We start from the raw sequence: 24,639 nt of genomic DNA on the forward strand, positions 1-24,639 counted from the left end.
TATTAGCTGATACAAAACCCAGGAATATTAGCACCCCTAAGAACTCCATAACTGTAAAATCTGAGACTATAAAAATTGTTTTAAATAATTAAAAAATTAGAGGAAAAAACAATAGAAACCATAAGAAAAGAACACGATATTAAAGAAAAACCAACTAGATGGTCTTTAAAAAACGAGTCAAATAGATATAGAAAAATGAAAAATATATGTCTTGAAATCAAATACTCAACAGAAGGATTAAACAGCATATTAGACAAAGCTGAACAATGAGTGAATCAGAAAACCATTTCAAGGAAATTACCCAAAATATAGGACTTTAAGGAGAAAGAGGTAACAATGAATGTAAGAGGTTAAAACAAATGCAGGACTAAATGAGGTGGCCCAAAACATGTCTAACTGGAGTTCCAGAAGGAGGCAATTCTGTGGCAAGTTGGGGTCACTACTAAGCAGGATAAATGAAAGTAAGTCTGCAGCAATGGTCTTCAACCCTGGCTGCACCTACATGTATCAGCTAAGAAAATTTAAAAACAGTACCCAGGCCTCTCCTTCCCCAACCAGCAATTTTAGAATTGGTGTGGAGTAGGTCAAGATATCTGTATTTTATTCAAAGCTTCCCAAGCTATTTTAGTGAACACTCAGAGAACCAGAGATCCACACCTAGACATAGCTAGAGACACAGAACAAAATTAAAGAGAAAAATGTTAAAACAACTACAGAGAATTTTATCTACACAATAATAAGATAGGCTGACAAAAGGATTCTCAACAACAGAGGCTAAAATAATTATAAAATAGTACCTGCAAAGTACTAAGAGAAAACAACTGTCAACCTAAAAACACTGAACCTAGAATGAGATGGGATACAAGAAGAAATTCAAAACATAAAGACAAAACACAGCAGACTACTGCTGCCAGATAAACTCATAGCTCATACATCTTTCTTTTCCTAAGTGATCAATCAATCAAGACATCAGCCTTTCTGGTCATCCGTTCCAGTAGTCTGTAAATACGACCAAACTGACCTCAGTTAGCTTTTCAAGCTAAAAGCAAACACACGGGCCCCACCCTAGATGTACCACAGCTCTAAAAGAGCCAAATTTTCCTAAAAGTCTAACAGATCAAGAGGATAATCAGATTTCAGAACTTCAAATTCTAGTTATTTCCTACATTCAGTAATTCTCTTTAACTGTGGCTGCTCAAATGTCAGCATCATCATTCCTGGGAACTTGTGGAAATGCAAAATTATCGGGACCCATCCCAGATCTACTGGCCTAGCAATTGTGAGGATGGACTCTGCAATTGTGCTTTAACACTCAGATGATTCTGAAGCCAAGTCAAGTTTGAGAGAGCTTTTAGTCTCCTGCTCCTATTATCTACTGTTCACACTTCCACAAGAACAAACCCCCTGCTGTTCCCCCACCAACAAATCTTCTAGAGTAATGTTCCATGGCTGACCAATTCTCATATACTCTTAATCTCTTCACTGAATTTTCTTTTCATTTTTTGTCTTAACTGTCACTTCTCTTATAGGGGTTCTCACATAAAGGTTGTTCACTCTTCCAAACATCAGGGTCTAGAAGGTGAAGTCCAGTCATTCTCTAACTTCCTGTAACTCCAAAAACATTTGGATAAAAAAATCTCACCTTTTCTGAGACTCTCTACTCTCATGGCTTCCATCGTTAAGTGAGTGTGATATTGATTTCCAAATTTCTCTTATGATGCTGAAACCAGAAGAACCCACTACCTACCTGACACTTCCATGTGGATGTTCCCAGAGGAACCTCAAATCAGTGTATGAACTCTGAATGTGCTACGTTGTCCAACCCTACTCTTTCTGTATTTTCTAACATAAACGAACACGACTGAGCGACTGAACTGAACAATTCAGCTACACAATTATCCAAATCTAAAATCTGAAAGTCATCAGTGGAATTCCTTATTCAAACATTCAACTAATCACCAATTACCATCAATTTCACCTCTAAGTTCTCTAGTTCTCTCCATCACAACTGCTACTGCGACAGCACAAACTTCCCTCCCCACCAGGATTCCCTGAACAGCAACCGCCTCCTAACTCCCTCGCTGTCTCTTCAGTGCTTCCCGCCTCCAGTCCATTTTACAGTCCTCAAATTTCAAGAACATTTAGCTTTAAAATCATGTGACCTTATAAATTTTTAACTTAGTTTTAATACTTCTAAAGCCATCATCATTCAATGCAAGCTTTTAAAGCTAGCTCTTTTACTCAGTAGTTCTAGATCACCAACTTACTGATAATTTATCACAATTATGTAACAAAGAATGCTAGTCAAAAATTAGATCCAAATTAATCCTTAAAATTTAAGAGTGCTCTAACTAGTAAGTTCATCTATATGAACTTCACTGCCATAAATTTTAGTTTTGTTGTAAATAGTAGAACTTGATGTTATAAGATGAAATAAGAACATTGTGGAAAAAATGTTTGAAACCCAGGGAAGAAAATTCTCAAATTTTGAAGAAAAAAAAAAAGAAAACTCACCGTATACACCTGCAGAAGGAGTGGAATTGTTCATGGTAAAAGGTCCGTTAATGATGCCAGAAGAAAGAAGCTCATCAGACCCCCGCTGAAAAGCAAGAGCAATATTCTGTTAATAAAAATGATAATGATCCATAAATTTACTACTAAAAATATTAAAAGCTAGTACTATTACTTAAATCTGATACCACGGCATTTAAGGAGAACACCTCAAGAATCATAACATCTAAAGGCTGGAAGAGCACAGTAAAGGAAAATTATCACACATCTACATGGTTGTTAATGATAAAAAACAGAAATGCCATCACATAATTGGGAGCATAATCCCATAAACTTTTTTGATCAAACCCTCTGAGATGTTACATCTGAAGTACCAAAAACCATATTCAGGGGTTGTATCCCAATTATTATTTTTGCGTATACTTTAGAGTATGTTTAGTGCATTTTAATACAGTTGGTATGTTAAGTACGGTAAGTTTCTGTAGTATATTTTTAAGCATGTGCATGTGAATAACCTGTGCAGCACTCCCTGACTTTTTCATACACATATAAATATATACTTTTTCACGATATATACATTATATACACTATTTCTTAAAAGTTGAACAAAAAGATGTAATTTATTTCTATATTGGCCAAATCCTTTAAATAAGTGGTTTTCATCCATTATTCCTTAAATGGTCTTTCAGTTCACTTCAGTTCAGCTCAGTTGTGTCTGACTCTGTGACCCCATGAATCGCAGCACAACAAGCCTCCCTGTCCATCACCAACTCCCGGAGTTCACTCAAATTCATGTCCATCGAGTCACTGATGCCATCCAGCCATCTCATCCTCTGTCGTCTGCTTCTCCTCCCGCCCCCAATCCCTCCCAGCATCAGTCTTTTCCAGTGAGTCAACTCTTCGCATGAGGTGGCCAAAGTATTGGAGTTTCAGCTTTAGCATCAGTCCTTTCAATGAACACCCAGGACTGATCTCCTTTAGAATGGACTGGTTGGATCTCCTTGCAGTCCAAGGGACTCTCAAGAGTCTTCTCCAACACCACAGTTCAAAAGCATCAATTCTTCGGTGCTCAGCTTTCTTCACAGTCTAATTCTCACATCCATACACGATCACTGGAAAAACCATAGCCTTGACTAGACGGACCTTTGTTGGCAAAGTAGTATCTCTGCTTTTTAATATGCTATCTAGGTTGGTCATATGTATTATTTCTTAGATAACTACTCTTTTAAGTAATTTAGACATTTTTCCAGGTAAGAGCTTGACCAATTTCAAAGTTGAATTATCAAAGCTAAAGGCTAAGTGAGTGGGACTAGCCCTTTCATTGTAACCATGAGGTCTATTACCAAGATTAAAACATTTATACATAGGAAGGACAATAAACAACATGTATAAATTTAAAGCAAACCTATTTCAAATGGTAATTTGTTCAGCTCTCGGTCAATGTTTTTGGCCACACATCACTACTTGTGAGATCTTAGTTCTCTGACCAGAGATCAAAACCTGGCCCCCAACAATGGAAGAGAATTTCCTGATCCTCCCGACCCAGGAATCGAACCCATGTCTCCTGCTTGGCAGGTGGATTCTTTACCGCTGAACCATGGGGGAGATCTAGTTATACATACACAATGTAATTGTCGCAAAGAGTCGGACACGACTGAGCGACTGGACTGAACTGAACTGAAAGGTAAAAATATTCTTTCAATAAAGGAAACTTTCTGAAGTTTTAAAAAGAAATGCAAACTTTTTGATACCAACAAAGAGCAAATTCCCTCTGTCAGATAAATTGATAAAAGACTGGATTTTGACAAAATCAAAATGGAAAGGACTGCAAAAGAGATTTAATAAAATTCCATTTGTGTTTAACCTTTGAGAATAAGAGGGGCTTCCCTGGTAGCTGAGTTGGTAAAGAACCTGCCTGAAGTGCAGGAGACCCGGGTTCAATCCCTGGGTCAGGAAGATCCCCTGGAAAATGGTCAACCACTCCAGTATTCTTGCCTGGAAAATCCCATGGACAGAGAAGCCTGGTGGGCTACAGTCCATGGGATGGCAAGAGTTGGACATAAGAATAAACAATGTGGCATTAGAACTTTCCTTCAGCACACTGATGGTATCTGTTTAGAAAAAAAACAGGTCAAATTTTTCACTATAACCATCTTCATTTAAACATTTTTGCATACTTATCCAATTATATCAGGAAAATATATAGGTGTTAATTAGCTAGATCATTTTCATAGTTGTGTTATCCTAATACACACTGTACAAAGTTATAATATGAATCTATGTTCCTCTGTAATCTTTTTAACTGATAAGTTTTTGTCACACTGTTAGTCTCCATCATAATTATTTAATGAATTCTTAAATTCTATAATTGCCTACTATTTCCCTACTACTCAAGCATCACATGTAATTTATTGATCCCAAAAATTATGCTGCATTTAGAATACAGTATTTTCTGTATTTTATATTCTATCCGTAGAATAAATATTCAGAAGTAAAAGAGAGAATCTTTTCTTTTTTAGTGAAGGTAAAACTGCAAGAAATCGCAAGCTTCTGCTTAACAATATATAGTAACTTCAAGTTACTAATATACTACAAGTGACTAGTAAGATGCATTTTTGCTTCTATAGTAAAAGTGAAAGTCGCTCAGTTGTGTCCGAATCTTTGCAACCCCAAGGACTATATAGTCCATTGAATTCTCCAGGCCAGAATACTGGAATGGGTAGCCATTCCCTTCTCCAGAGGATCTTCCCAATCGAAGGATCGACCCAGGTCTCCTGCACTGCAGGTGGATTCTTTACCAGCTGAGCCACCAGGGAAGCCCAAGAATACTGCTGTGTGTAGTCTATCCCTTTTCCAGCGGATCTTCCCAATCCAGGAATCAAACCAGTCTCCTGCCTTGCAGGTGGATTCTTTACCAGCTAAGCTACTTCTAAAGGGGTTTTTCAAATATTGATGGAATTGGCACATGACCACCACAACTTTAATACTACTCAGTTTGGCTCATAGTCTGTGTAGTAAAGAATATAACCTTATTCTAAGAGAGGTCTGGTTTTTGCCCTCTCCTTCTAGGAGGTAATCTCTAAACCCCTGGTAAAGTTATGCCTGTGAAAGTGTCTTTTTTTTTTTTAAACTTGAGGGGCTTTGAGTCACCAGACAGTGTTACAGGCAAGGTTGATGACACGACTGAAGGGGCTGGAGAATGAATTTTAAGATTAGCCTCCAGAGCAATCAAGTTTGCTTAACACAGAGTTGTTGTCTGTAGCTACATAGAATTGCTGTTTTGTACTGTAGTCGCTAAATCATGTCTGACTCTGTGACCCCATGGACTGCAGTACACCAGGCTCCTCTGTCTATGTTCAGGCAAGAACACTGGAGTGGGTTGCCATTTCCTTCTCCAGGGAATCTTCCCTACCCAGGAATCGAACCTGGGTCTCCCACATTGCAGGCAGATTTTACCATTTGACCTGTTCCCTAACTTGACTGTTGGCCTAATTCCTCTCATGGATAAATGATGAATCAATACAGCAAATACATTAAAACTATTCAAAGATTTTTTAAAACTTCATTCTTCACCTCTAAATCACCATTTACATTTCTAACTGTAAAAGAAAAATTTAGTCCAAAAATGTGATCTACTAGTCAAATATTTTAAAAAAGATAAATTTGTATGGCATATTAAATAAATTAATGCAACATCTTAACTGTTATATCTCATGTTTCTACACAAAATATAATCTATAACAAGGAAATGATAAACATTACAGAGTCTTCAAAATAAAAGAATTTAAGTTTGATAATTCTACTAGATCTTCCAATAGTAACAAGAAGAATTTTTAAAAAGAGTAGCCTAAAATAATGCGTAAGTAAAGCAAACCCTATAGGATCCAGTGAAATGCTGGAATGCCTATTTTTATGTCTTATTATACAACAAGAAAAATTAAAATATTTGGTCCTAAAGTTTTATACTTGGAAACAGCAGAGATGGGGTTAACATTCATTTTACAGAATAAACAATGCGTATCTCAAATAATTTTGACACTTTAAAAAACTGATAACTTTTGACCCTAATATTTTCAGGATATGGTAAAAGATAAAGATAGCAAAAAGAGCTTACATTTAAAAATGCAGTCATAAAAAATTTTCTGATAATCAAAATTTACTAGTTAAGCTTTTTTGCTCCCAAAGATTCATTTTCAAATCATAGAAAATAAAGGTTTTAAAACATTATAAAGCTCAAATCCCGAGTTATATTACTTTGTAAGCTTTGTAAAAAGTGACAAAAACACAATCAGTTCACTAAACAACTATTCTTTCCTTGACATCAATTATTTCTCCTGGGGGCGGGGGTGGGGGGCGGAATCTGCCTGTAATTAACAGACTACGTCACAAAAAACAAAAAGTATTTCTGAAAATTATGCATAATATTTATATCCTAAGTGTCTGAAAACTAATTTTCCATTATAGTCAAGGAAGAGCAATGCAGACCGAGGTAAAACTGAGTGTCGTGTAAGGGAGGAAAATGCTTGCCTTCTTCTCTTCTAGGTTCTTTGGCTGGTCTAAAAATTAAACTGACGCGAGACAGATTAACAGGAGAAAAACAAAATTCAATTTCATACATACAGGAACTCATGAAGATATGAGACTTCGAGAAGTGACCAAAGCATGCAGTTTTTATGCCTTTTAGACAAAGAAAACAATTATTTGTGGAGATCTGACAAAACAAAGGGGCTGGGGCTAAATCAGCCTTCTCTGACTTGAATTTCCTATCTCTGGTAATAAAGATGACTTCTACCCTCCTTGTATAATGTAAGAAGGATACTTTCACTTGGAAGATTTATTTCCTGCTTTCAGGGAGACAAAGCAGGGTCAGTGTGCTTGCATCATCTGTTTCTTAAGTAACTTTCATTCAAAATAATCAACACGCCAACGTGGCCTATTTTAAGGCGCCATATTTTGCTCTACCTCACTCTCTGCTGGGGCTTCCCTGGAGGCTCAGACAGTAAAGAATCTGCCCTGCAATGTGGGAGACCTGGTTCGATCCCTGGGTTGGGAAGTTCCTCTGGAGGAGGGCATGGCAATCTACTCCAATCTTCTTGCCTGGAGAATCCCCACGGTCAGAGGAGCCTGGTGGGCTACAGTCTGAGGAGTCGCAAAGAGTCGGAAACGACTGAGCGACTAAGCACAGCATTCTCTGCCAGCTATGGTAAGAAATTATAGTTTACGAGATGAATGGAAGATAAGCAGAATGAAGATTCTAAATAAATCATGGAAAGCTTATTTGGATGCGTGACTGTAGATGATCAACAGAAGAATACTGTTAAAAAAAGTCAAAATGTGAAAGAAAAAAAGACTGTACCACAGGTAAACAAATTAACAGTAAACAAAAAGGCTTTAACAAATCAAATAATGAAGACATCATGGGGTGGGGGTGGAGCAGGAACAATACTTTTTCAACAGTCTCCTTAGAAACACACAGTAAATTTACAAAAGTGCAAGTTGTTCTGTGGACTTGTTAGCTTTCTGGTTAAGTCAACACACCGATCAGCTTCACTGACTCAAGTATCAATTATTGAAGCTCTCTCCTGCTGAAGAATAATTAAATACACAGGGCCAACAAAGAAAAGGAATACTGCAATTAAGCACCACAAATAAAATGTTTTATTATCAATTTGATGGGAAATGGTTCTGTTTAGCATTAAAGTGAGATTATTAATATGACAAAAGGCAATCCATGCAACTGCAAATCAGCCAATAAAATAACAGGTAAGGAAGATTCTGAAAATAAACCATTAGCTCATGGTTAAATTTCATATCATACTTAAATGCATGTGAAATTCAAAAATAAGATATTTAGTCTATCAAGGTACTATGATCATAAAAAAGAAGCTATCAAAAAATCTCATTATTTTTTCCATGATACTAGAACTATCTTTTTTTATTAGGTATTAGCTTATAGTTCGGAGAAGGCAATGGCAAGCCACTCCAGTACTCTTGCCTAGAAAATCCCATGGATGGATCAGCCTGGTAGGCTGCAGTCCTTGGGGTCGCTAGGGGTGGGACACGACTGAGCGACTTCACTTTCACTTTTCCCTTTCACACATTGGAGAAGGAAATGGCAACCCACTCCAGTGTTCTTGCCTGGAGAATCCCAGGGACGGGGGAGCCTGGTGGGCTTCTGTCTGCGGGGTCACACAGAGTCGGACACGACTGAAGCGACTTAGCAGCAGCAGCCATTCCTTTCTCCAGGGGATCTTCCTTACCCAGGGATGGAACCCAGGTCTCCTGCACTGCAGGCAGACTCTTTACTGTCTGAGCCACCAGGGAAGCCCTATATATACATTAGAAAGGTACTGGAAGGGTAAAGAGAAAGCTAATAAAATTGCTGTCTTTATGGAAAAGACAAGAAGAGGGACAACACTGAATAAGAGCTCTCCCCACATGTACACAATTAAATCTGCTGAAATACTTCTGTTATTAATTTAATTTTTACTTTTATCAAATATGTGTACTAGAACAAATATTACATAAGAGTTTATATGATAAAAGCAGATCTCGGCACCCAAACCCAGTCTTTAAACGGTTCTTATTCTAATGGTTGCCACCACAACACTAGATAACATATTTATATTACTACTTATAAGTTATCAACTTGAAAAATAAACTGACTGACCTCTAATATGAAACCTTAAGAATTTATCTCCAAAATTCCTCCCTTTTATGTTCTCTCAATGTTTGAAATATATGCTATTAGTTTTAATTCTTGTTTAAGTATCTTTGAACTTTAAATACTAAATTTATATCTTTATTGCTTGTCAACTTGACGTTATCTTTTTGTATATATTTTGAAATGTTAGATCTTATCCTTTTTTATTATTTAAAAATATTTTAATTTTATTGGGGTATAGTTGACTTACAATGTTGTGTTAGTTTTGGGTGTACAGCAAAGTGGTTCAGTTATACACACATTCATTCTTTTCTTTGCATTTTTAAAAAAATTAAAAAATTTTTTATTTTGGCCATGCTGCACAGCATGTGGGATCTTAATCCCTTGACCAGGAATTGAACAAAGGTGACATTATCTCTTGATTCTCCATTTTGAAAGAAAGCTTTTGGAGCTGGTAATCTGTTGCCCACTTCCCTCCCTCTCCGCCAGCTTCATTTTTACTTTATTGGTATAGTTGTTATATTCTGCCCTCCAACAATAGCATTCTTGGCTTTGTCCATTTCTGTCCTGTCCAAAGGATGACTCAAAATTGAATATCAATAAACAGTATTCATATTTTTATTACTATGTAAATATTGTACAAGGAAATATAACCCTGGCACACTTTGCTTTTTACTCTATGTCTAATGTCACAACCTTAGAACCACTTGAAAAAGACTGTTCTTAGAATCAAGATGAAACGGATTCTTTATTATACTCTATCAATTTCTAAACACCACGATATATTCTAATTTGGTTCACAGTGAGACATCTTTATTTACTCATTCATTTTGCTTCCCATGACATTTTAAAACTGTCTTTATTTTTCTGACACTATTATCCTTTATTATATCATCAAATTTTCCCCAAACTCTTCATGATATCACTCATTCTATATAGTTCTCATTTTTCTTCCTAAGATATCCCACCTAAAACCCTGTTTCCTCTTGCTTCAATCTTGAATGACTGCTTTCGAGGACTTCTGAACAGTTACTAACTGAAGCCTTCTCTTCATTTTCATCTGGGTTGACTTAACTTTTTCCTGAACTTCTGTCTTCCGTGTCCTAGGTTCACATTATTTTGCTGCAACCTTAAATAACTACCTAAATGATGGTAAACACCAAGTTAAACTTTCTGGGTCCATGCATGTCTAAAAATTCTATCCTCATAATTAATCATTTGACAGTAAAGAATTCTGGGTTAAAAAATATTTTTCTTAAGAAAACTGTAAACACAGTTCCATTTTCATCTAGCATACAGTATTAGATGCCAGTCTGACATTCATTTCTTTAAAACTGACTTGTTTTTTTCTTCTCCCTGGAAGTTTTCTGAATCATCTCTTCACCCGTGGAATTCTAAAATTTCACAATAACATATCTAAGTTACAATGCTTTGTACTTGCTGTAGTGGGTAATAAACAGGTGAGTCTGAAGCCCGAAACTCGAATGAGTTGGTCTGAAGCCTGAAACTACCACTGTCCTTTGCACTTCCCGTATTAAGTAATAAGTCAGTCAGAAGTCTGAAATTAGCATAAACTGTTAACTCCCATCTCCAAAATCTACCATGGAGAAGCTGCAGAGGCTAATGGGATGTGTAAATCTCTGGAACCAAACTAATGAGAGGAAAGCCTTGATGAAATGTAAGGAAAAAAAAGACAGCTGAATTGAAATTTTAATACATTTATCTTAGAAACCAATAGACCAAACACATAAAATATGACCAGAAAAAACAAATAAAACAATCAATAACTTGAGCTAACAGATAGACTGAATGTAGAACCAGACAGCCAGCTAAGAATAAACATTTATAAAAACAGACACTGTGCGAGATTGGCAAACTTTATACGAAAAGGGCCAAATAGTAAGACATTTTAGACTTCGTAGGTCATACAGTCTCTGTCACAATTCACAAAAACAATCACAGACAATGTGAAAATGAATGAGCATGGCTGTGTTTCAATATAACTTTATTTATAGACACTGAGATTTGAATCTCATCTATTTTTCACCTGTTACAAAATATTAATCATTGGATTTCTTTCAAGCATTTAGAAGTATAAAGACCATTTTAGTAAAGGATGTATAAAAACAGATGGCAGTGAGCCCTGTTTAGTCCTTGGACAATAGTTGCCAATTCCCATTTTAGTTCATAAAAGAAGTTTCAGTACAATTCAAAGGAATATGCTGAACACACTATGTTCTCTATAATAAAATTAGAAATGATAAAAAAAGAATAGCTAATGTTTGACAACTAAACTTTTAAAGCTACTAAATAATCCTGGAGTTAAAATGGAAACTTTTTCAAAATGATACATGTACTGCAATGTTCCTGCTGCTGCTGCTGCTGCTAAGTCACTTCAGTCGTGTCCGACTCTGTGCGACCCCATAGACGGCAGCCCACCAGGCTCCCCTGTCCCTGGGATTCTCCAGGCAAGACCACTGGAGTGGGTTGCCATTTCCTTCTCCAATGCATGAAAGTGAAAAGTGAAAGTGAAGTCGCTCAGTCCTAGCAGTACTATTTACAATAGCCAAGACATGGGCAAAATCCAAAAGTCGATCAACAGATGAATGGATAAAGAAGTTGTAAGATATACACACACACGAATATTACCCAGACATTAAAAAAAGAATGAAATAATGCCATTTGCATCAACACAGATGGACCGACAGATTACCATATTAAATGAAGGAAGTCAGAAAGAGAAACAGAAGTATATGATATCACTTACATGTGGAATCTCAAATATGATATAAATGAACTTATGTACAAAACAGAAACAGATTCACAGACACGGGAAACAAACTTACGGTTATCAAAGGTAAAAGAGGGAGGGATAAATTAAGAGTTTGGAATAAGCAGATACAAATTGCTATATATATACAAAATAGATAAACTATTGTACAGCACAGGGAACTCTATTCAATATCTTGTAATAAACTATAATGGAAAACAATCTGAAAAAGAGGATATATGTACACATATAAAAATATACATATATATGTAACTGAATCACTTTGCTGTGCATCAGAAACACAACACTGTAACTCAACTGTTCTTCAAAAATAAATAAAATTTTTGAAATCATAAGGAAAACGTAAAAACATTTGGATGTAATGAAAATGAAAAACACAAATTGAAAACTTGTGGGAAACAGCTTTAGCACTTAAAGATAAATTTATAGTTGAAAATACATTTATGAGGAAACAGCATATTTAAAAATATGAGTTAATTATCTGACTGAAAAAAACAAAACAACAGAGCAAATCCAAATCCCAAAATTAGTGTGAGAGGAATAAAGTACCTGAATTGACCATAAGGATTAAAGATTGTGAGATAATATACAAAGACATCCCTACTCCCCACTACTGATCCTGGTCCAGATGACTTCACAGGTGAGGTCAACTAAACTATTAAGAAAAAATTTATTCCACAAAACAGCAAAAGAATGAGAGTTTCTCAGTTCATTTTAAGCAGCTAGTGAATGAAATATTGATTCCAAAAGTACAATTAGAAAATCACCACTTTACAACTATCATTATAACGACAATTTCAGGCAAGAATCGTCAAAATTTAGTTTACACTAAGAACAACATAGCTTCTGTGGTATTCACTTAAATCTAGTTATAAGAAACAGATAAAGTAAGGGATATCCTACACAATAACATGCCTATATTCTTTTAAAATGTCAATATCATGAATCAAAAAGACTGAAGCAATACTTCAGATTAATTTCCAGATTTTGATAATTATCCTACAGTAATGTCAAATGTCTTTGCTTTTAGATAATATATTCTAAAGTATTTAGGGGTTAAAGAAAAAAGTAAAATAATCTGTCAATGAAGTTGCAAGGAATCTCCTTGACATACAATTAAGAAGGAAAAATTAATAACTTATATAACGGAGAGCTGGGCTGAAAATCATGCTAACCAAATGATGATTCAGAAGGATAAAAAAGGAAAACAGAGAGATATACATATATCTGCAGAAAGTAACATATAGATATATAAAGAGAGAGAAAAGACTATAAATGAAAAATAAAACAATGGAGCAAATGTGAATTGCTTGGTTAATTATTATATAAGTTTCTTTTTTTTTTTTACAGTACTCTGCAACCTTTCCATAAGTTTGTATTGAAGTTTAAAAAAAAAAAAGATATCAATGAAATTCACCACATCAGTACAGTAAGAAAAAAGAAAATCTTCATAAAGTAAAAATAAAAGTATGTACAAACTACGGTAAGCTATCAGAGAGAGAGAATGTGGTAATATAAAAAAGTCATATGCACAGTGATTTACAACCAAAAAAGTATTTGCATTTTTCATAATCTTGCGTGCATTTTAAGTTGTTTCAGTCATGTCCAATTCTTTACGACCCATGGACCATGACCTGCCAGGCTCCTCTGTCCATGGGATTCTCCAGGCAAGAATATTGGAGTGGGTTGCCATTTCCTCCTCCAGGGGATCTTCCCAAGCCAGGGATTGAACCTGCGACTCCTGCACTGCGGGCAGATTCCTTACCACTGAGCCACCAGGGAAACCTTAGACATTAACATAATAAGCAATTTTATTACTCATCTTTCAATATTTATTCACTACTGGTAGTTATATTAGTTATACTTGGATGCCTAACAAATTATCCCAAAATCTAATAACTTAAAGTTTTTTTAAATTTTTTATTTTTGGTATGTGGCATGTGAGATATTAGTTCTGTGACCAGGGATCAAACCCTTGCCCCCTGCATTGGGAGCACAGAGTTTAAACGATTGGACCACTAGGGAAGTTCTAAGAAAAAAAAAAAATTTTTTTTTTAAACTCAATTTCTGAAAGCCAGGAATCCACGCATGGCTTAGTTACATTCTCTGGTTCAGGGTCTCTCACAGACTGGAGTCATCTCAAGGCTCAACAGAGAAAATGGAGGTCCTACTTCCACGTTCACTCAAGTGATTGCTGGCAGGATTCAGTCTGTAAATGTGCCTCTCCATAAGGTAGCTCATTTTTATCAGAGAAAGCAAGAGAAGTCAGTCTTTTGGAAACTAATCCTTCAAGTAAATTTAAGACTACCATCTTGCTCCTTACTATCTCTGGTTCATCCACCCTTTAAATACAGACAAATTAAAAGGAAAAAAAAGGGGGAACAGGAAGAAAAGATATACCACACAAACATTGAAAACTGGAATGACTAGAATGACTCTATTACTATAAGACAATGTAGATTTTGGGACAGGAACTATTACTAGGTAAATAAAGATGTATATCACAAATGATTTTTTAAAAGGTTAATTCATCAAGAAAATACAACATTCTTAAACGTGAATGCATCTTTGCTTCAGTCATGTCCAAATCTGAGAGACCCCATGGACTGTAGCCTGCCAGGCTTCTTTGTTCATGGGCTTCTCCAGGCAAGAATACTGGAATGGGTTTCCATGCCCTCCCTCCAGGGGATCTTCCCAACCCAGGCCTCTAACATCTCCTGCATTGGTGGGTTCTTTACCACTAGAGTAACTGAGCTTTAAAATATATAAAACAAAAACAGACAGAACTATAGAAAGAAATTTAAGAAAACCACAACTGTGGATGAAAATTCCAATATCCCTCTCTTCTTTTGGTAACGAACAGAACAGAAAGAAAATCAGGAAGATTACAGAAGACTTGCAACTTCAACCATTTTATCCTACCAACATTTATAAAGAGGCACTACACCCAACAAAAGTAAACTATACATTTTTTCAAGTCTACGCAGAACATTCACAAAGACAGACCACAGCTTGACATTAGAACAAATCTCAGGAAATGTAAAGGTCTGAAATGGTACAGAGCATGTTCTCTACTCAAAGCAGCATTTTTAAAAAAACCCAGAAATTCCAAGATTTGGGTTGGAAACCAAATATTTAGAAATTAAACTCCCAAATATTCAGAAGTTAAATCATGCACTTATAAATAATCATAGGTAAAAAGAGAATCACAGGAAGAGTAGAAAATACTTTATACTAAGTAAAAATTAAAACCCAGTATACCAAATTTTGTGGGATGTAACTAAAGAAAGAAAAAAACCTGAGTAGCTCAACATCTATTTTAAAAACTGAATTCATAATTAAAAACCTTTCCACAAAGAAAATCCATCCACAAATAGCTACACTGATTAATTCTATCAAACATTTAAGAGAGAAATACCAATCTTATATAATTTTCATCAACAGATTGACATGCCTGAGGAAAGAATTATGAGCTTGAAGGTTAATTCCAATAGAAACCTCCCAAACTGAAATGCAAGAAGAAAAAAATAATAGGGTGTGGTGCAGAAAGAAAAGGAGAGAGCAAAGAAAAAAAAAAAAAAACCTGAAAGCAATGAATGACTAAGAGCTTTCTATAATCAATGATAGATACCAAACCAGAAAACCAGGATCTCAGAGAACACCAACAGGATAATGCCAAAAAATGTGCACTTCAGCGTATCATTCAAACTGCAGAAAACCAAAAACAAAGAGAAAATATTGGTGGGGAGAAAAAAAGAGGAAAACATCTTACTTAACAGAGAAGTAAGGATAAGAATTACAGAGGTTACTTTCTCATCAGAACCATGGAAGGAAGAAGAAAGAAGAGTGGAATATTTAAAGTGTTAATGGAGGAGAAAAAAAACACCACCAATCTAGAATTTCTATATGAACAGTAAAGAAGAAAAAGACTTCCTCACACAAAAACCAAGGAAATGTACTGTTAGTAGACCTGCTCTGCAAAAAAATATTAAAAGAAGGTCTTTGCGAAGAAGAAAAACAGATCAGAACTCAGACCTACATAAGGAAAGGAAGACTACTGAAGAAGGAGTAAGTGAAGGTTATTTTATACTTATTATTCTTAATTTATTTAAAAGAATTTATTTAAAGTAATACTAATAATATATTGGGTGATTACAGCATATAATTAAGTAAAATGAAAGATGAGGGCTTCTTTGATGGCCCAGTGGTGAAGAATCCACTTGCCAATGCAGGAGACATGGATTCCACCCTAGATCCAGGAAGATCCCATATGCCATGGGACAACTACGACCACACTCCACAACTACTGAGCCTCTGCTCTAGAGCCCAGGAGACACAACTGCTGAAGCGGGTAAGCCTAGAACCCGTGCTTTCCAACGAGAGAAGCCGCCACAATAAGAAGTCCATACAACACAACTGGAGAGTGCCCCCACTCACCACAGCTACAGAAAACCCCACTCAGCAATGAAGACCCAAATAAGTAAATAATTTTCTTAGAGAAGGAAAGATAACAATGTCCTAAGGGACAGGAAGGACAAATTGGGAATGCTCTGTTTAAGCTTCCCTGGTGGCTCAGACACTACAATGCAGGAGAGACCTGGGTTCGATCCCTGGGTGGGGAAGATCTCCTGGAGAAGGCAACGGCAAACCACCCCGGTATTCTTGCCTGGAAAATCCCATGGATGGAGGAGCCTGGTAGGCTACAGTCCAAGGGGTGGCAAAGAGTTGGGCACGACTGAGCGACTTCACTTCCACTGCTTAAGCTACCTGCGCTATACATGAAGCAGTACAGTATTATTTGGAGGTGGACTTAAAGTTGTAGACTGCAACCACTAAAAATGTTTTTAAACTATGAGAGACTAACAGAGGAGATAAAGGAATCACATAAAATGTGCAACTAAAACCAGAGAAGTAAAAAAAAATGAGAGGGAAAAATAACAAAGAACAAGTCAGTGAATACAAAACAGTTTATTAACAAGATACTTATTCAACCCACTTAATCATTCCCTGAAGTGTGAAAGGTAATGGTCTACATATACAATTAAAAGACACTGTTCAGAGTGGGTTAAAAAAAAAAAAAAGACCTAACTGTATGTGGTCTATAAGAAATCCACTTTAAAAGAATGGGCAAAAAAGTTAACATTCATAAAAGAAGGTAAGTGAATGGCTAACAAGCACATGAAAGGGTACACACTCCTACCAGTCATCAGGTCAATGGAAATTAAAACTAAAAGATGATACTACTAGCCATTCTAGTTATACTTACTAGCATGGCTAACAGTAAAGTATTGGCAAGGATGTGAGGCAACCTAACTCTAATACAAAGCTGGTCAGACTGTAAAGTGGTGCAACATTTGGCAAAATAACCAAGTTAAATACACACACACCCAATTTTACTCTGAAGCATGGTGTACACTGAAACAAACATCTACACAAAGACATACACAAATGTTTATAGTAGCTTTATTCGTAATAGCGCCAATTTGAAAAGAATCTAAATGCCTATCGACATGAGGATGGACTTTTAAATATCATGACATATTCACACAATGGAATACTCTCAATAAGAAAGAAGAAAAACGTACTGATGCAAAGAACATAGATATCAATACATCTAAAAATCCATTTTGCCGAGTAAAAGACAGACATCAAAGAGCTTATGCTGTATATTGCTGTTTCAACACTAAGTCATGTCCAACTCTTCTGCAACCCCTTGGACTATTGCCCTCCAGGCTCCTTTGTCCATGACATTTTCTAGGCAAGAAAACTGGAATGGGTTGCCATTTCCTTCTCCAGGGGATCTTCCCAACCCAGGGATCAAACCTGAGTCTCTTGCATTGGCTGGCGGACTGTTCACCACTGGGCCATCAGGGAAGTTCATATTGTATACATGCAGCATGAATATTTTATTCCATTTATATGAAGTTCAAAACATGCAAAATTAATCTGTGGTGATAGAAATCAAAAGAGTTGCCTAGACTAGGTCTGGAAAAGGGCAACAGGAAACAGGGGGATAAGTTTGTCAAATTTACTGCACTGTACCCTTAAGATCCAGGCATTTCACTCTATGTAAATTATAGCTCAGTTTAAAAGAAAAAAAAAAAAATTCCTGGCAAAGGACTTCAGTATTTTCTGTAGTTCAAGCACAGCAAGTAGTAGATGAATTTTTTTCTCCAAAGGGTCAGAAAGTAAATCTTTTAGAATTTGCTGTCACATGGTGGCTGCTATAACCCCTCTGTCATTGTATCAAAGTATCCAGACAATATGCAAACTAATGAGCAGGACTGTGTTCCACTAAAACTGTTTACAAAAACAGGTGTCAAGCTGGATTTGGTCCACAGGCTGTATGTAGTCTGCTAACTCCTGGTGGAGCAAACAGAAAATCAATCATCAAAATTAATTTAGCTTAATTTCTAATTCAGAGTCAAGTTTAAAAAAAAATTAAGTATGATGCATTGTTCTTTCCTATAATGGTGACAGGCAATGATAATTATTAGAAGCCGATTATAATCCTTCCTAAACTTGTTTTACACTCATGGAATCATTTTAAAACAGTAAGACAAACCAGAAAATCCCTAATATGGTTAATATGCAAGATCATCATTTTAGAAAATCATTTAACAGCTATGATAGTATCCTGAAAAATTATCTAAGAGAAATATTTAAGATAAACTGGCTAGTAATAATTAAAGTATGAACTGGAAATTTAAAATATACTTAGGTACACACATAAAAAGCTATTTTACCCACAGTGGTGATGCTTTATCTGGTATAATAAAGTTTTTGAAACATGTTCAGTATCACTCATAATCACCTGGTTTGTTCTTTATTTAAAAGAATTGAAAATTAAGAATCGCAATCCCTTCTTGATGTTTTTAAAAGCATTTCAGAATACTAAATAACTAATGGAAATAAAACAAGCATTTTCTGAGAAGTACCAAAAGCTAATTTCCTTGCCTAATTTAGACAAGGCTCAAAAACTGAGCTTCCCTGGTGGCTCAGACGGTTAAGCGTCTGCCTATAATGTGGGAAACCCGGGTTCAATCCCTGGGTCAGGAAGATCTCCTTGAGAAGGAAATGGCAACCCACTCCAGTATTCTTGCCTAGAAAATCCCATGGATGGAGGAACCTGGTAGGCTACAGTCCGTGGGATCGCAGAGTTGGACACTACTGAGCGACTTCACTTCAAAAATTGATACCTTGCAAAGAACATCCAGGGTACACAACTAGGTATAAATAAATCTCAAACATGGCACATGTAAGCTGCCTGAAAATGTTTATCCATCTTCAAGAAAATCCCAATCTAAAAAATGAACTTAATCCTCTTTCACCATGGTATATACCTATTAGAAGAAACACCAGCAAAATTAGAAGGCTTGGGTTCCAGTATAAGTTTGCCACCTAATTGGCTGTGTGAGAATCTGGCATCCACTAATTCATCAAGCATTTCTGAGAGCTTAGTATGTGCCAGACACTGGAAACACAGTAGTGAAGGAAATATCAAAAATTCCTGCCCTCATGACACATTCCAGTGAGTCACTTAATCTCTAAAAACAAGTTTTCCTTCTCTAAGATAATGGATTTCATATTTAAGGGTATTTTCAAGTCCCTAAAATAAGATCCATATTACTTTCCTGCATCCAGGAAAGCAAATGATGGAGCATCACCTGAAATCCACTCTTTCACTGGCTAAAACTCTTTCCTGTGTCATCATATTCAGAAAGCAAATTAAAAACAAAAAAAAGTCACAGACATTCTTGAAGGACTTATTTTAAATTAGCTAATTTTGGTTTATAAAATTTAGAGGAAATATGAGTCTTATTGGTCTATTACTTGGTAACTAAACTTCCATGGATGGGATCCAAGAAAGAAGCAGAACCACCTTATGAGAATGTTCTTCATATAATGAATAATTTTACAGACATTTCCAGTACTGCCTAGTGAATCAACTAATCAGCTCATCTTTTCTTCAGACTAGGATTTGATCTTTCTTTCCAAAGTGCTTGCTGCAATACAGGTAGTCAGAAATCCAAATTGTGTATTCAAATCTAGTCCCTTGAGCCCTACATTTAAATTTTTCTTTTATTTATCGTCAAGATATATATTTCCCCCACAACAAAACAGGCATGACAGTCCTTCAAGCGTAACTCCTCAATTCCCAAGTGGCAAAATTTTAAAGTGTCTCATGTATTCATTTTTCCCAGACGAACTCTAGAATCACAAATGACATTTCTGGTAAGACCAAAGCAATGCTCACTTTAAATATCCCTTCTTTCATAGGCCCCTACCGAAACACCAAAAGGGATCCAAAATATAATCCTGCAGTTTCTAATCTATGAGTGTTCATTCCCAAGTGAGAAACTGACCTAGTATCTACCAAAAAAAAAGGTATATCCCACCAAAAGCGGCTTCTCCATTTATTTTCAACTCATAAGATATATTCAAAGTTTGCTAAAGCAAGCTAACACCATTCAACTTCAAAAGACAGTATAAGCAGTAGGTCCCAATTACACTAATCATGAGCAACCTATTATTAATCTGAAACGCTGTTCACTATATGTATGCTTATATCTTAAGATGTTTTAAGAATATGAGAACCACCATCAGATCTAATAAGCCCAAATGCAAAAGTATTGAAATTGTTAGCAAAAGATGACGGACAGAAAGCAGAAGAACAGCTTTACATAAAATACATGCAATGTACACATGAACTATTTCTATTTTTTACAATAATCTAAACAGTAAGTGGCCTTCAGAACTAGATTTTCAATTCAGGTATATCAAATACCAGACTGCTAAAAGAAATCTTAAAACCTCCATCTATATTTTAAAAGTCTCATATTAACGAACTTGATTTATATTTCAGAATCCAATAAGTGAAACGACTTTGATAAAACTGAAATGAATTATAACTTAGAAGAATCATTATTGTAAAATATTAATTATCCAGCTCTCCTGCCGTTCATCTTGTAGACAGTACCCTCCTCATTACTGTCAGTGAGGTAAAAATAAAGGAAAAACAAAGTCTGATTTTGGAACCACAAAGACATGGGTTTGAACTCTGAGGCACCATGCCTTAAACATAAACTTTCTGAACCTATTTTTTCATCTTTAAAATGGGAATATTAATACCTAATTTGAATGAATGTTTTAATGATTAGTGAGATATATGTAAAGCAGCTTGCATATAATAGGAACTGAAGAAATTTTAGCTGCTATTTTTATTTTATTACTCATAAATGTATCCAAGAGAAGATAAAAGGAAGGCCATGACAGGAAAATAAATCAGAGCCAAGGTTACATGTAACTGTTAAAATAAAACAAGACAAAAACAAACAAATACACTGACAGTTCAAGTGAAACTTTTTGTTCACATTTTATGGAAACAAGATAATACTATAACCACTCTTTATACACACATAAAACCTACAGGTCTACTAATGATGGAGCTAAATAAAAACAAAAGATTATTACCATACAGTAAAACAGGTAATTTTATGAACAGGTGAGATTATTTCACCATTGGGAAAAAAAATGCCAAAACTAAGATTTTTAAATGCTTATGGAAGGATATTAAAAGATTCCTACCTTTAAACCGACTGCTATAAGATCTGTAACAACACTGTATGGAAAAAGTAAAAAGAGAAAATGGAAAACAAAGTTAGAAACAAGTTTTTAAAAGACAGAGATAATAAGATAAAGAAAAAAGAAAAAGCGTTATAATAAATAATAAAAATAAGAATGTGACAAGTTGTGAAAAGTTAATACAAAGAAAAGTGATGGGACAGTCTAGCCAACAGAGTGTAAAAGCAAAGCTTTAACAGCAATGTAAGAAACAAATAATAAATCAAATTCTTTCAGTATTTAGAAAAATAATTGCTTCAATAAAATGAAAATGGGTTTATCCATTTACCTCTATTTAACAAATCCAGCCAAGCCTTATAATCACCAAAGTTCATTCTCTTAAATCACTGGCATGAGTAACCATACTTACAGTTTTAAATGAAACAAAACCAGTGAGTGGATTTTATAGAAATAGAAAATATCTTGAAAATTTGCATCCACCACCCAAATGGCTCACCAAAATATAGCTAAGATAGTCTTAGAACTAAAATAACTACAAACATCAAACTTAAGACATCAAAACTGTCAAAGATTTGCTTCTAAAAAAGTCCTACCGCATCACATTTGTGATTAAATTACCTCAGAAAGAAATAACATACACACATACACACACACAAGGACATCTGAGGTGGAACTAGAAAGATATGTTGACTGGAGGTTTGTTGTTGTTTTTAACTATCCAAAATAATGAAAAAGGACCTTTTTTCAGGCTATGGGAAAATATAGAAATTTAATTAGCCTCCTGAAAGCATAAACTCACTGAGTTAAAAATCATATCCCTTAACATCAAGATGTAAAAAACCCTATACAGTTCTGCCAAACAAAAATCCATCTCTTCTAACCCAAAAGAAACTGTTTTCAATTAAGTTTGTCTCTATATCTTCTACAAGAAAGCTCTAATAAAATTCTGTATATTGTTAACCTATATCATTACTTAATAGAAGTAAACAAATTTATATTTGTCTAACGATGCAAATTTTGTTTTAAACAATAACGATGTAGATTAAAATTTTTTTCCTATACACTTTGGAAACTCAAATTTGGTTTGCTTTAAATTTAAATGTGATATCTCTGACATCTGTGCATAAAAAATTAGATTGTATAAGGTATACCACAGTATTTGTCCGGATGCAGAGAGCATGCTCCTACTTGAACTACCAAATGAACTTACCTTTCGGTATTTCTTATTGCCTCAAATACTTAAACCAATAAACTCATTCTTAGCTTTCAAACCACATTTTGGGGGAAGAAAAAGTTAATTTCTTAAACACTACCCAGAAGAGTAAGCTTGCACTTCACAGTTGCCCAAGAGTTTAACAGCCAAGATGCATAATCCAAGAATCCTCTTTATAACACTGTAAACTTTCCAATACAAAAAGCAAGCCTGCTTCCACGTCTCACGTCAAACCACTAGTCAAGACAATTCACTACACATAATGAAATACTACTTTCACAGCCTTCCTCAACTGAAATACTGGCATACTCAAAGAATTAAGACAGCAAAATTTTGCACCTATAGAAAGTGTAGTTGAGAAAAGGTGATGTAAAATGAGTTTTTAACAATGCTCTCAGAAAAGCTTCAATTAAACAATAAAAACAGCTTCAATTAAATCTTAAAAATACTTTAGAGAACATCACAATAAGAGAAATCTAAAATTGCACTTTGTCTAACGTCTGTAATAGTGTGCAATCTGCATTGAAATATATTTGTAATTTATAAAACTAGGATAAATGAAATCTAATGAAGGCAAAAATTGTTCGAAGATGCCTTTACACAGGAAGATCTTTACACAGCATGACAACAATCAACTATATGGCAACACATACGTGATTTTACTGTACAAGCAAGTTCCATGTATTCTACAACCAAGAGGTTTACAGAAATCTTGCCATCAAAATCAAGTAACAGGCCAACCAAAATCTCAATGCATAATGAAAATAAGTAAGTGGATCTGCAGGCTCTGAGAGAAGATTTTTTTTTTAACCTTGACGGACATATACTAGGGATCTTCAACTAATTCACTAAGATCTTAGTCTAGTTGTTTTCTTAATCATTCAAATATTGGTTTGGTCGCACCCCAGGACCCTGGGTCCCCAGAGAAATATTTACATCGATGATCCTAAATCTTTATTTTGGCCACAGACTTCATTCACTTTGAGAGCGTTTCAAAGCGCCCCGAAAATCGCACTTTTTTTGCTTTTTGCATACAGCGCAGGGAATTCACGAAGTTCCCTGGGGTGGAGGTGGGGTTGGTGAGGGGACGCGTCCCCGTTCACCGAGTCCAGACGCCCGGTGCACCGTGATCGTCACGCAGCTCCCAGCACCAGCCCGGAGACCGCGTGGGGCCCGGCTCCGGGACCGGGTCGCCGCCCAGGCGTTGACCGGCGCGTGCCCTCGCCGTCCGCCTCTCCGCGGCCACTCGTCTCCCCGCCAGGGGAAGCTCCAGCGCTCGCCCCACCTCACCGGTAAACACCAACTCCCCAGCGGGAGGACGCCCGCCCCGAGCACCGCCTCCGCCTCCCCCAGCGCCGCGCACCATTTTCTGAGAGGAAGTGTCGGCAGGCCGGGCCGGGCTCCCCCGGCCCTCGGGCGGAGGGCGGACCTCGGCTCCCGGGGGCTGCGCCGGGCTTTCCGCCGCTCCCCGGGGCGAGGGTGCGCAGCGGCGGCAGGACGGGGCCGGGGGCGCCCCGAGGGGGAGAGGGAGGCTGCGGCGGGCCGCCTCTCCGCGACTCGGCGCTCCCCGGCGGAGGAGCCCGGAAGCCCCGCCGTCGGGCCCGGCCGGGGCCGCTCCTCCGGCCGCCGGCGCCGCGCCCGGCTTCCCAGCTCCGGCGCGTCCGGCCGAGAGCTGCGGGAAGAGGACGAGCGCGGCCCGGGGACCGCCGCGCCGCCGAGCACTTACCCATCCATGGCCCAGACGGCGGCGAGCACAGCGCGGGGACTGACGGGCTCACCGCGAGCGGAGGACGGAGGCGCGGCCACAGGGCGGCTCCGGGAACCGGCAAGCGGCGCCTCTCCGGAGCCCCGGCCGCTCGGAGGTGGAGAGAGAGT

General features: G+C 36.8%; 1 protein-coding gene, 1 non-coding gene and 1 pseudogene across 8 annotated transcripts in view; 1 reads left to right on the plus strand and 2 right to left on the minus strand.

Moving 5' to 3' along the window:
- Positions 1 to 24,545, minus strand: part of LOC148777501 (immunoglobulin-binding protein 1 pseudogene) — a 33,595-nt pseudogene extending 9,050 nt beyond the window's left edge. The window contains exons 1-2 of one of the 2 annotated variants that reach the window (XR_016037909.1): positions 24,491 to 24,545; positions 2,515 to 2,599 (exon numbers count right to left, since the gene is read on the minus strand). The product of XR_016037909.1 is annotated as an immunoglobulin-binding protein 1 pseudogene, transcript variant X1 (transcript). Of the gene's footprint in view, positions 1 to 2,514; positions 2,600 to 21,554; positions 21,578 to 24,490 lie in introns of those variants that run through there. The other variant, XR_016037910.1, reaches the window with a different exon arrangement.
- The window catches only part of PTBP3 (polypyrimidine tract binding protein 3), a 92,328-nt gene extending 67,696 nt beyond the window's left edge, over positions 1 to 24,632 (minus strand). For 2 of the 5 annotated variants that reach the window (XM_055427590.2, XM_055427589.2), the window contains exons 1-3: positions 24,491 to 24,624; positions 21,555 to 21,588; positions 2,515 to 2,599 (exon numbers count right to left, since the gene is read on the minus strand). In XM_055427590.2, the coding sequence (XP_055283565.1) occupies positions 2,515 to 2,599; positions 21,555 to 21,588; positions 24,491 to 24,498 (127 nt within the window). In that variant the 5' untranslated portion in view covers positions 24,499 to 24,624. Of the gene's footprint in view, positions 1 to 2,514; positions 2,600 to 21,554; positions 21,589 to 24,490 lie in introns of those variants that run through there. The other 3 variants (XM_055427591.2, XM_055427593.2, XM_088838277.1) reach the window with 3 other exon arrangements.
- Positions 4,396 to 4,468, plus strand: TRNAF-GAA (transfer RNA phenylalanine (anticodon GAA)). The gene has a single exon. It is a non-coding gene; the product is annotated as a tRNA-Phe (tRNA).
- Positions 24,633 to 24,639: the final 7 nt, after the last annotated feature.

The sequence above is a fragment of the Moschus berezovskii genome, chromosome 7 (genome assembly GCF_049115385.1).
Source record: "Moschus berezovskii isolate FMDL1 chromosome 7, NW_MosBer_1.0, whole genome shotgun sequence".
NCBI lineage: Eukaryota > Metazoa > Chordata > Mammalia > Artiodactyla > Moschidae > Moschus > Moschus berezovskii.